The 13,532-nt window shown below is 42.8% G+C and overlaps 1 protein-coding gene across 1 annotated transcript in view; it reads right to left on the bottom strand.

Annotated features, from left to right (window-relative positions):
* The window catches only part of mmel1 (membrane metallo-endopeptidase-like 1), a 106,084-nt gene that overhangs the window by 64,546 nt on the left and 28,006 nt on the right, over window positions 1-13,532 (bottom strand). Inside the window, exons 4-6 of the mRNA XM_059952218.1 lie at window positions 12,897-13,058; window positions 11,216-11,296; window positions 1,389-1,484 (exon numbers count right to left, since the gene is read on the bottom strand). Coding sequence (XP_059808201.1) covers window positions 1,389-1,484; window positions 11,216-11,296; window positions 12,897-13,058 — 339 coding nt within the window. The remainder of the gene's footprint in view (window positions 1-1,388; window positions 1,485-11,215; window positions 11,297-12,896; window positions 13,059-13,532) is intronic.

The raw sequence follows: 13,532 nt of genomic DNA, 5'->3' as shown, positions 1-13,532 counted from the left end.
GCCTCCTCGCTGGTGACACACAGAAACTGAACTCCTTTCGGACTCAGGCTGAACTATAGAGGATGGGGTGGAGGTCTGGCCCCCTGCACACGTAGCACACAAGCCCACTGGACACACCCTGGTGCTCGTGAACCAGATCCCCAGCTATGGGTAAATAGCCCCACTGCCTTGTGGGCAGCCTTGGGAGAGACAAAGACTACAGGAGTAAACCCTGACAGCAAATCCAGAGTGGAACCCCAAAGGCAGCTGGATGTCACTGAACATCCTTCCGGCAGCTCCTGCAGCCAAGCTGGAGGCAAACGTATTGCTTCATAAGCTTTCTTTTGGACTGTGGTGGTGAGGCCAGGAGGGGGATCTTGATAACTGGACATCTCAGGATCTTCATATAATCCATCAGGCCTGTGCTGATGACAACAATCATCACCCAATGTTCTCCGAGACAGACGGATGCCAGCCAACAAATCAACCACTGTTTAGAAGTGACATACAAGGTATAAATAAAAACAGAAAATGTTGGGAATGTACTCTGTGGCCACTTTACTTGGTACACCTGTATACCTTGTTAATGCAATTATCTAATCAACCCATCATGTGGCAGCAACTCTACACATAAAAGCATGCAAACATGGTCAAGAGGTTCCGTTGTTTTTGACATTTCTGTTCTGACTAAACATCAGAATGGGGAGGAACTGTGATCTAATTGATTTGACTTTGGAACGATTGTTGGTGCCAGACAGGGTGGTTTGTGTATCTCAGAAACTGCTGATCTGTGACTTTCATGTAACAGTCTCAAAAGTTTACAGAGAATGGTGCAAAAAAAAACCAAAACACACAGACCAGTAAAAAATGCCTTGTTAACAAGAGAAGTCAGAGAAGAATGGCCAGACCTGTTCAAGCTGACAGGAAGGCGACAGTAACTCAAATAACAATGCGTTACAACAGTGGTGTGCAGGAGAGCATCTCTGAACACACACCATTTTGAACCTTGCAGTAGATAGTCTACAGCAACAGAAGACCAAAACATACCTTACGTGTTTAATAAAGTAGCCAATGAGAGTACACATCAGTACAAGTAGCATCTAACGAAAGGTCTTTAATGTGAAAAGTTAAATAGTTTCTGCATGGCCTGTGAGCTTGCTTCCAGTATTTTAAATTTCTAACCCAGGATCTCTGTAACAATAGATCTTCCATGTATTGTGGCTATACCTTTTCAATGTCTTGTAGAGCGTAATTACTTTTCCAAGATGTTGTACAGTAGGGTTCATTTTAAACACTGCTGGGTGCTGAATTTCAGAGTTACTCTTGAAAATGCAATAGCATAATGTGGTAATATTATGAAACATTATATTATAATTCTCCTCTGTATCACTGGAGAAAGCACTGCATACCCTGTGTGGCATCCCAGTCAGGTGTGGTGACTGGCCATCCTCCGACTGCATCCAATAGATTCAACAGAGGTTCGGAATCTCGTCGCGCAATTAAAGCTGCAATACAAAAGGAGAGATTTTTCATAACAGCAGAAGATGCTCAAGAGGCCAAGCATTGTCTGTGAATAGAATTTATGCTTCCGGTCAACCAAACTGTGTGAAGTTATAAGTAAACAAGAATTATGATACAGATGGGGTGGGAAGTGAGATTGGGTGATGGAACAAAAGACAAGCTCTGTGATACAGTGGAAGGGAGGAGAAATGAGAGAAAGAACAGCGCAAAAAGGTAATTGGATAAGAAGAGGAGGCGCACAAGAATGATATTTGTTTAGATACAGCACGGAATAGGACCTTCCAGCCCTTCGAGCCACACCCGATCTAAGCCTAGCCTAATCATGGGACAATTTATAATGACCGATTAATCTACCAATCAGTACATCTTTGGACTGTGGGAGGAAACTGGAGCACTCGGAAGAAACCCATGCAGTCATGGTGAGAATGTACAAACTCCTTGCGGCGGTGGGAATATAACCTGGGTCGCCTGTAGTGTAAAGCATTGTGCTAACCACTACACTATTGTGCTGTCCTAATCCCAGGAGTGAAAGGGTTAACATATGAGGAGTGCTTGATGACTCTGGGCCTGTAGTCACTGGAGTTTAGAAGAATGGGATGGTGGAGGGGTCTCACTGAAACCCATCGAATATTGAAAGACTAAATTAGAGTGAACATGGAGTGGATGTTTCCTAAAGAGGAAGAGTCTAGGACCAGAGGGTATAGCATCAGAATAGAAATGCATACATTTAGAACAGAGATAAAGAGGAATTTCTTTAGCTAGAGTGTGGTAAATCTGTGGAATTCATTGCTGCAGATGGTTGTGGCCAAGTCATTGATTATACGGTATTTTAAGTGGAGGTTAATAGGTTCTTGGTTATAAAGGCATCAAATGTTATGGGGAAAAGGCAGAAAAATGGGGTTGAAGGTGATAATAAATCAGCCATGATGGAATGGGCTGAGAGCGGGTCAGTGGGACTAGGTGAGTAAGTGTTCGGCACGGACTAGAAGGGCCGAGATGGCCTGTTTCCATTCTGTAATTGTTATATGGTTATATGGTTAATGGCGTAGCAGACTCGATGGGCTGAATGGCCCAATTCTGGTCCTATGTCTTATGATTTATGGTTTAATAAGCAAATGACCAGTTTGAAGAAAGCGTAGGTGGGAAAAGCAGAATGATTACTCAATGTGAACTGTTCAAAGCTACAGATACTCATTATTTGAAATTGTTGATCTCAGTGTTATCGGAAAGCTGCAACATGCTTATCCATGGATGAGGTGTTGTCCATCACCTTATGATCAGTGTAGTTCACCAGAAAATGGAAGAGAATTAAAATGAAACGAAATTCAAGAATGCAGATTCAATCTGTATTTGATCTCCCCAGCTACCTTATGAAGAAATGAATACTGTATGAGTATTGAAAACAGTAGGAGTTGCTTTTAAGTGCCCAGTTGTTCTCGTGGTCTGGCTCCTGTGGCTATTCTGCAAATCACAGAAAGAGTTTTGCAAGCAGAGAACGGGCTGCAGCCAATGGGACCTGAGACCCCACTGCTGGAACATTTTGAATGATAAATATTTAACTGCTAAGAATCAATGAGAAACATAAAGTTAAAACAGCAAAGTACTTACCTATACTTTGATTGCAAAAAGGAAGTATGGGTAAGTAACCTGCTTTTCTAACTTTATAACTCAAAATAATTTTAAGAGATAAAAAAATTAAGAATGATTTAAATCCCTTTGAACTGCTTGTAAATGTCCCTTGTTCAGAAGTTCCAATAGCAGTAAGCTGGCAGAGACTATCACAATGTTCCTGGAGTGGGACCTCAGGACCCGCTGCTTGTGTCTGAATCTGAGTCCAATTATGGATCTGCTGGAGGCTGAAGAATACCGTCTTAGGGTTAGAGGACTGTGTATGGATGTGGGTGAGAGGGAGGAATGGAGGCTTGTTTTTCTGTTGTTTTGTCGCTTGTTGTGCTCTCTGTTGTTCTGCTGAACGTTGTGGGCATGCTATGTTGGCACCAGAATACGTGGCGACACTTGTGGGCTGCTCACAGCACACCCTCAGGTGTGTTGGTTGTTAAACACAAACCATGTATATCAACGCATGTTTCAATGTACAAGCATTAACTAAGCTTGAATCTTGAACCCTGTCATTTAAAAGTCAATATGCTGTGAGACAGGGAGTCAGTAAAAGTCGGAGGTAGCTTTGTTCAGTCACATTAAATCAAACTACCCGGTTTCATAGCAAACACGAAGGTTTGGCACAAGGAGCAGAATATTCTTTCCCCCTGCAAATTGTAATCAGGATGGCAACTTCTCGTGAGGATTGGTTGTTAGGCTGGTAACATTGCTCCGCAGAGATATTCAGGTTAGGGCAGTCTGTGTTCACAGAATCAAATCAGAAGGAAAATGGAGCTGTAATCAATACAGAGGGGAAGAGAAATATACTGTAGGTTCTTCATTTTAGTATCTCCCTAGTGCTCAGCAATTCTCAAAGTGCTGATTGCTTTCGACCAAGTAATCATTCTTTGAAAGAGCATTTAAGAAAATGTTCATGTAAGATATGAAAAAACAATACAATTATATCAGATAAGATTATATGATTTTAGTTAAAAGGTGGATCCCCTACATTCAGAGGCCACTTTATAAGGTACACCTGCTGATTAATGCAAATATCTAATCAGCCAATCATGAGCCAGCAACTCAATGCATAAAAGCATGCAGACATCGTCAAGAGGTTCAGTTGTTGTTCAGACCAAACATTGGAATGGGGAAGAAATGTGATCCAAGTGACTTTGACCATTGAATGATTGTTGGTGCCAGATGGGCATCTCAGAAACTGCTGATTTCCTGGGATGCACAACAGTCTCTACAGGGAATGGTGTGAAAAACCAAAAAAGAACACATCCAGTGAGCAGCAGTTCTGTGGGTGAAAATGACTTGTTAATAAGCGAGGTCACAGAGATTAGTCCATTTCATGCTGACAAGGCAGCAATAGTAACTCAAATAAATGTGCTACAACAGTGATGTCAAAAGAGCATCTCTAAACACACTGCACATTGAACTTGAAGTGAATGAGCTACAGCAGCAGTAGACCAGAACACACACTCAGTGGCTACCGGTGAGAAATATTCAGGTAAACTGGGTTACAGACATGTGCAGCTCACTGACTGTTGAAGGCATTTTTGCCGAAGTGGCTTTTCACTTTTCAGCAGCAGTTTATCATGAATAAATGCAGCAAGGAACTTCTCCTCTCCGATATGTTCCTATGACGATGTTACTAGCCACGGGCCTTCTCCTTAACTTAGAAAGAAAGAGAGGACTTGCAGTGATCAAAAACACTTAAAAAATGCATGAGGCAGATTAAGAGGCTTGTAATAATTTATGAAGTTTGGCAGCCAATTTGTGCACAGTAAACTCCCACAAGGGAAAAATTTTTATGATAATGGCCAGATAATTTCCTCATTCATGGATACTGGGAATAATTTCCTCTGTTCTTCTATGAAATACTGGCATTGGGGACTGGTTTTATTGTAACCCAAGAAAGCAGATTGGACAAAGATCATCCGATAGAGAGTGATTCAGATCAGAGAGCCATAGAGATGTACAGAATAGAAACAGACATTGTGACCCTCTGTGTCTATGCCGATCATCATGGCTAGCTGTGGTAACCCTCCTTATCTGGTTGGCTGCCGGTGACCAGTGGTGTTCCATAGCTCTCTAACCAATTCTGGCTCATTGTACACCACCCAATCCAGAATAGCTTATCCCCCTAGTGGGCTCAAACATGAGCTGCTCTAACAAGCCATCTCGCAAGCACTCTAGGTATTCCCCCTCCTGCAATCCAGCACCCACCTGATCTTCCCAGTCTACCTGCATTTTGAAATCCCCAATGACTGCTGTAACTTTGCACTTTTAGCATGCGTTTTCTATCTTCCATTGCAATTTGTAGACCACGTCCTTATTTCTGTTTGGGGGTCCGTATATGACTCCCGACAGGAACCTTTTATCCTTGCAATTCCTTAGCTCTATCCACAATGAATGATCCACTTCTGACCTCATGTCACCTCTTTCTGAAGATATTTTACCAGCAGAGCAATGCTGCCCCCTCTGCCTTCCTGCCTGTCCTTTCGATACAAAGTGTATCCTTGGACATTAAGCTCCCAGCTACAGTATAATCTTCTTTAGCCATAATTCAATAATGCCTACAACATCATACATGCCAATCTGCAACTATGCTACAAGTTCATCTACCTTATTCAGTATGCTGCACACATTCAAATGTAACACCTTCAGTCCTGTATTCACCCTTTCCAACTTTGTCCATCTTTTACATTTTAACTCATCCTATTGACTATAATTTTGCCCTATCAACAGCCTCTCCTCACTACACATTGCCTCTATTTGTAAACAGCTACCTCATCTTCAGCACTATTATCTGCCTTTCTGATGATGCATTGAAGTATAGGCAGCTCAGGACACTAGTCACACCGTGCTCAATCTTTTGATTCCTAACTTTGAGGTTTTATCAACATATGCCTCCAGAACCTCTCCAATAACTGTTCTGGTGCTCTGGTTCCCATCCCCCTGCAACTCTCATTTAAACCCCACTGTGCAGCACTAGCAAACATTCCTGCTAGGATGTTAGTCTCCTTGCAGTTCAGGTGCAAACCATCCCTTCTGTACAGGTCCCACCTTTCCTGGAAGAGAGCCAAATGATCCAAAAATCTTATGCCCACCTTCCTACATCCTTAGCCATATATTAAATTGTATAACCTTCCTGGTTCTGGTGTCACTGGCATGTGGAATGGGTAGCAATCCTGAGGTCACAACCCTGGAGGACCTGCTCTTTAACTTAGCATCTAACTCCCTGAACTCCCAATGTAGAACCTCGTCACTCCTCCTACCCATGTCATTGGTACTTACATGGACAACAGCCTCTGGCTGTTCACCCTCCCACTTAAGAATGCTGAGGACTTGATCCATGTTGTCCCGGGCCCTGGCACCTGGGAGGCAATATACCATCCGGGAATCTCATCCTCGCCCATGGAACCTCCTGGTCTGTTCTCCCAACTATCACCATAGCCTGCCTTTTCTTCCCCCTTCCCTTCTGAGTCACAAAAGCAGACTCAGTGCCAGAGACTTAACCACCGTGACTTTGCTTTGTTAGGTTAAACCTGCCCCCCAAAAGTATCCAAAGTGTTGTACCTGTTGTTGAGGGGGATGGGCACAGAGGGGTACTTTGCACTGGCTCCTTAACCCCTTTTTCCCTTCCTGATGGAAACTCAGTTTCCTGCAACCTGCACCTTGGGTGTGAGTACCTCCCTCAGCCTCCCAAAGGATCCAGAGTTCATTCAGTTCCAGTTCCTTAATGCGGAGTGTTAGAAGCTGCAACTGGATGCACTTCTCACAGCTGGAGTCAACAGGGACACTGGGGGTTTCCCTGCCTTCCCACATCCCACAAGAGGACAGTTCCACTATCCTGCCTGGCATCTCTACTGTTCTAGCTGAGCAGATATAAAGGAGGGAAGGAAACCTTAATATGCCTTTCAACATTTATCGATTGAGATACAGTGCGGAATACACCTTCCTGGCCCTTCGACCCGTGCTGCCCAGCAATTCCCCAATTTAATCCTCACCTAATCATGGGACAAATTACAATGACCAATTAATCTGGACTGTGGGAGGAAACTGGAGCACCTGGAGGAAACCCATGCAGTACAAACTCCTTACAGACAGCAGTGGGAATTGAACCCAGATCGCCTGTACTGTAAAGTGTTGTGCTAACCACTGCCCTTGGCTTCCTTTGCTCCAGGGAAAAGAGAGATACAATAATTTATCCCGTCACTAATGATACCTCGAGCCCTGCAATCCAGTGAATATCCTTGTAAATCTTTTCTTCACCTCTCTAGCTTAATGATATCCTTCTTACAGTATGGTGCACAGAACTGCACACAGTACTCCAAATGCAGCAAAAAACACTGTTTTATACAACTGGAAGATGACATGCCTACAGTTACACTCAGGCCAATGAAGGCAAACATGTCATTTGCCTTCCACACCATTCTGTCTACCTATGTACCTATTTTCAGGAACTGCTCATGTGTCACTCAGTTTAATAACACTCTCCAGAATACTGCTATTCATAACTCCTGCCATGGTTTAACTTCCCAAAATACATTACTTCACATTTGTCTGAATGGAATTCTATCTGCTATTCCTTTGCCCACTCTCCCAGTTCAGCTATGTTCTGTTGTAACCTTAAACCATTTATTTTACTGTCCACTATATCACAAAATTCAGCTCTGGTGGATTGGGTGGATGAGGTCCAATGGCCAGGAAAGTGGTTTTGCAACGCTCCGTGGAAAGCAAAGGCACGGTAGACGTCACGGTCATCCTCTGCAATCGAGGAAGACCCCAGTTTGTGACGCTTGTTTGTACAAACTGGAACTGAACTTCTGAGGTAGAGAGAGTGGAATTGCCCCAGTGCAGTGGTTTTCTGCTTTAAAAACTCTCTCACGTAGGCCTCCTGTCATTGTTGGATATGAGGGACAATCACTGCACCACTGATGTTGGTTTCGTCTGAAAACTTACTAATCATGCTGCCTACATTCACATCCAAATCGTTAATACATATAATGAACAATAAAGGACCATGATCAATCTCTACAGTACACCACTGGTCTCACGTGCCTAATCTGAAAAGAACCCTTCACTATCACCTTCTGCCTCCCACTACAAAGCCAGTTTTATATGCAGGTTGCTAGCTCACACTGGATCCTGTGTCTTCTAACTCACTGGACCTGTCTTCCATGCCTCATCATAAACCTTACAAAGGTCCAGATAAACAACGTCTCCCACTCTGCTCTAGGTCATCTCTTCAAAAAACTCAATCCAACTCAGCCAGCTCCATCATGGGCACTAACCTCCCCAACATCAAGGACACCTTCAAAAGTTGTTTCCTTGAGAAGGCAGCATCCATTATTAATGACCCCCATTACCCAGGACATGTCCACTTCTCATTGCTACCATCAAAGAGGAGGTACAGGAGCCTGAAGATACATACTCCACATTTCAGGAACAGCTTCTTCCCTTGCACCATCAGACTTCTGTCTAGACAGTGAACCCATGAGCATTAACTCACTGTTTTCATTGCTCTCTTTTTGCAATGACAGGCATTGATCGTGTGGATAGTCAGAGGCTTTTTCCCGGGGTTGAAATAGCTATCATGAGAGGGCACAGTTTTAAGGTGCTTGGAAGTAGGTGCAGAGGAGATGTCAGGGGTAAGTTTTTTTATGCAGAGTGGTGAGTGTGTGGAATGGGCTGCCGACGACGGTGGTGGAGGTGGATACATTAGGGTCTTTTAAGAGATTCAATGGATAGGTACATGGAATTTAGAAAAATAGAAGACTATGGGTAACCCTAGGTAATTTCTAAAGTAAGTACATGTTCAGCACAGCTTTGTGGGCCGAAGGGCCTGTATTGTGCTGTAGGTTTTCTATGTTTCTATGAGACGACACCCCATGAACATCCCATCTCTATTCACTTTTTGTCTTTCCAACTGCAAATAAATCCTGTCCTTCAGAATTCCTTTTGATTTGCCCACCATTGTTGTAAAGTTCACCATCTTGTAATTCTTTGGCTTATCCCGGCTGCTCTTCACATGTAAAGGAACAACATTAGCTATCCTTCAGTTTTCTAGTAACTCACCTGTGGCTAACAAAAACAGAAAAATCTCAGTTCTTGTGATCTCTCAAAAATCCCAGTTATCTCATCTCTTGCTTCCCATAACATCCCTAGATTTACCTCGTCAAATCCTGGAAATGTATCCACATCTACATGTTTCAAGACTCACAGCACCTCCTCCTTTGTGATATTGATGTGCTTCCGGATATCACTGTTCCTTCCTTGGAACTCAACAGCTTTCGTGCCCTTCTCCATGGTAAATGGAGACTAAAGTAGTCATCTATGACCTCACCATTTTATGTGGTTCCATACATAGATCAGTCCTGCCGAAGGGTTTCGGCCTGAAATGTTGACTGTACTTTTTTCCAAAGATACTGTCCGGCCTGCTGACTTCCTCCAGTATTTTGTGTTTGTTGTTCGGATTCCAACATCTGCAGATTTTCTCTTGTTTTAGATCATCACACTGATCCTTGAAGGGACCTACCCGCTCCCTAGCTATGAATTTTCTCTTAATACCCTTACAGAATACTCTGCTATCAAACTTCAACCTATAACCTTCTTCCTTAGGAGAAAAAGTGCCACTGGACTTCACTGTATCCACACCAGACCTCAGAACAAGAGGTTCCGGGTTCAAATCCAGCCAGCTCCTTGCATGTTTTCTGTCCATGCTGTCCATATCAAGTTAGCAACTCGCCCTCGTAAAACAAACAAATGCTAAAGAAATGACAATGTTGCCACGCAATGTGCAAAAAAAGGTGAGGGGAGGATTAAAAATTAAAAATCATTGAGCCAAGGGTAATGTTCAATAGAGTATGAATTATTCTATGCATTTAATAAATCTATAGATTAGCTTTATTTGCCACATGTACATCACAAGACACAGTGAAATGCATCAACGACAGTCCAGATATGTGCTGTGAGCAGCCTGCAAGTGTCACCACGCTTCTGGTGCCAACATAGTATTTTGAATTTTTTAAAACTTTTTTTCATTGCAGCATAGCACGCCAAAACTTACAAACCCTAACCCGTACGTCAATGGTGAGGGAGATTCTGCTGGGTGGGGAAATTCAGACAAACAACACAGCAGATTGTAATATCGTCTCCCCTCTCGCTGTGGCAGGAGTGATATCTCCCTCTCTCCCTGACTAGTGTGAGAGACAGCCTATCTGAGCTGTCGAAGTGTTGGGATGGACAGTAGTTTTTGATGGATCAGGGTCTCGGGGGGCTTTGTTATTGCTTGTATGGTAGGTGCTGGGGGGAAATTGATGTTTTGCTGCTGTTTGTGTGTGGGGGGGAGGGGTGGGAATTGGGGTCCTAACGTTTTATGTCATTCATTCATCTCTGTTTCAAAGATGTCAGGGAAGAGTAAGAATTTCAGGTTGTATACTGTATACATTCTCTGATATTAAACTAAACCATTGAAACTGAGCACTTGAAGGAAACTGAAGAGGTCACAGGGAGAACATACGAACTCCTTACAGATAGTGGATGGGAATTGAACCCTGGTAACTGATCTCTCCTCCAAGAGGACCACAACCTTGTCATTGGGTTTGGAGGCTTGCAAGCCTCAATGACCCAGAGAACTACGTTGCCTGGAGGGCTTTATGCTTTGGCTCTTGGTAGGGTCACCCAGGCCAAACAGGTCAAAGGGTAGAGGGCAGACTAAGAGTGGTCCACCGGTCCTCCAGGTTTAGGTGCTCAGCTCAGGGCTAACAACCCTGACTGGTAAAGCAAAATTATTACGGAAGCAGCAGTGAAGGATCCTTCGGCATCTGAGGGTGACTGTATTCCTGAGTCTCCACCTGGGACGTTCATAACTGACAGTAGTGAAAACCGAGAGGAAGCTATTGACATGATGAAAAAAGCCCTGAACACCACCAGAGATGGAGGACCTTCATTGCTCCCCTAAACGCCAGCAGTGTAACAGGCAGCAAACAAGAACCTGATCACTGCCGCTATATTAGCACTACACTACATGCATCTAAGATAGCTAATTTACTCAGTACATTAATTAAAAAAAAATCATAAGATGCAAAGAGATCCAACTTACAGTCATTTACACAGGATTTATACAGTTGTTTAGCTTTCTGATAAGCATCACGGTCTCTGTCATCTGGTCTCTCTAAGACACCTAAGAGAAATAAAGCAAGAGTTAAATACATCAATGGTGGAATCTTATGGGACAGATTCTTATTCCAGATCTACATCTCTGCATCTCAAAAATCAAAATGAAGATTGCTTTTCACCAAAATTTTTAGTAGTGAGTTGCATTCTAGCTGCAGTTAATATGACTGGGTAATATAAAAGGTTGCAAGTTAACATCAGCGCAGTTAGACCCGTTCGCACTATTGGAACATCTGGATTAATTTGTGATGATTTTTCTAGTAGAATTAGAGCATGTTGTAGTCTTTTACACAGCTGTACCACTGGATTTCTCCTTGGCAAACATCAGAGTGAGAACGTCAGAAGAAATGCACGGATGCAACCGCTGGATGTATCTACAGAAAAAATTACAGTGTAATCTAACAAGGAAGAGCTTTTGAAACTAAAATGCAAAAATATATAGTACTGTGCAAAAATCTTCGACACATATACTGTAGCTAGGGTGCCTGCGACTTTTGCACAGAGTACTGTATTTGTCAATGTGGTGGGAACAAAGGCTGTTGGGAATGGTGAGGGAGGAGTGTTGCAGGAGGGATGTGGGGCAGATGGCAGAGGAGTGCCAAGGGCCAGGGGTGCAGACACACCCAGCACTGAGACACCAGGCTGGCTGTTTGATTCCAAACAATTGGTTTATTGATCATTACAGAATGACCCACTCCTTCCTCATTCCATTCCCTTTTCCCCAGCCACAATTCCCCTCTTCCTGCCCCCTTCCCACTCTCAGTCCACAATAGAGACCCAAATCAGAATCAGGTTGATCATCGTTCACATATAATACACTAGAACAAAACTGACAGGTTTGGAGTGACCTGTTGACACACTTGCCTGAGAGGAAGAGAATGCAGGATTAAGCCTTGTCAGTTCCCCACCAGATGAAACATGAATCCTTTTCCAAAAGCTCCCTTCCGGAGAGCACTACAAAACTATTAAAATAAAGACTTCACGCCATCTTAAATGTTTCTCTGCACCCCCCCACCCCCAGCAGTTAATCTGTTCAACCATTATAGATAGACCCCCATCCCCTCTATCTTTTACCCCATCACTGCATGTAAACACTTTAAACCACATCTTATAATGCTGTTCATATTGTAAATATATACTGGTATATATGTATTTGTGCATATTTTATTCCATATCTGTACTTGAATCTCTAACTTTATTTTTATGTAACTCTTTATTCTTTACAGTTGTTGAAAGTTGTTTTTTAATATTGCATGTCATGCCAACATGCCACAGCAAATTCCTAATACATGTAAATGTATACGGTGAATAAAGCTGACCATCGATGAAAAACCCACTCTAATCTGATACAAACTGTGTATCCCTTACTTCTCATTGTCTCATATTTGAAGATACTTACGTAGTTGAGATGCCTGCAGCAAAGTGCAGTTTTAAGATGTAAGACATTAGACCTTAAGATATAGGAACAGATTTGGGCCATTCAGCCCATCAATTCTACTCTAGCATTCCATCATTGATTTATTATGCCTCACAACATCATGAACACAGATTTTTAATTACTATACACCCCGACCCCCCCCACCCACACAGCTAGTTCTGTTCTTTACCTTTGAGGACAATTTCCAGCTCAAATGTCACAATATCAAAGATACTATATCCAGAGGAGGTTTCTGGTATGATATGCCTATTCAGCCAACCCCCACAAGCATATTTGTAAAAGTCTTCACATGGTGAGGCAGATGCATCCATATTCTGGATTAGCCTTGCAGCTTAAAGAGAGAAAAAAATAATAACTTATTATACACTATATGTATAACTAGGACTTTTATGTCCATGTTTGTATATTCACCTAAAAACAATGATGGATTTAAATAAAATTATCAGAAATTTAATATTTCAAATTAGTTGTAATTATAAGATTTTTTTCCCCACTAGTTTTGAATAAAAGGTGAATTGCATTCTTCACAACGTAACTTACTTACTGCCCGTTACTCTGCTGGTGTTTGGGGCAGCAATGATGATCCTCCATCTCTGCCTATACCATTGCTCACAGATAAAGAAGGATTCTTCATTGCTGTTTGCATAACAATTTTTGTTGACCAGTCAGGGTTGTTAGGCAGGAGCAGAACCCCTGAACCTGGGGGACTGGTGGACCACTCCTAGTCTGGCCTCTAGCCTTTGAACTGTTTGGCATGGGTGACCCTACCAAGAGCCAAAGCACAAGGCCCTGACTCCAGCCAATG

Source organism: Hypanus sabinus, chromosome 27, assembly GCF_030144855.1.
Source record: "Hypanus sabinus isolate sHypSab1 chromosome 27, sHypSab1.hap1, whole genome shotgun sequence".
NCBI classification, from domain to species: domain Eukaryota; kingdom Metazoa; phylum Chordata; class Chondrichthyes; order Myliobatiformes; family Dasyatidae; genus Hypanus; species Hypanus sabinus.
Note: the sequence above shows the minus strand (reverse complement) of the source record. Positions and strands in the feature narration are given on the sequence as shown.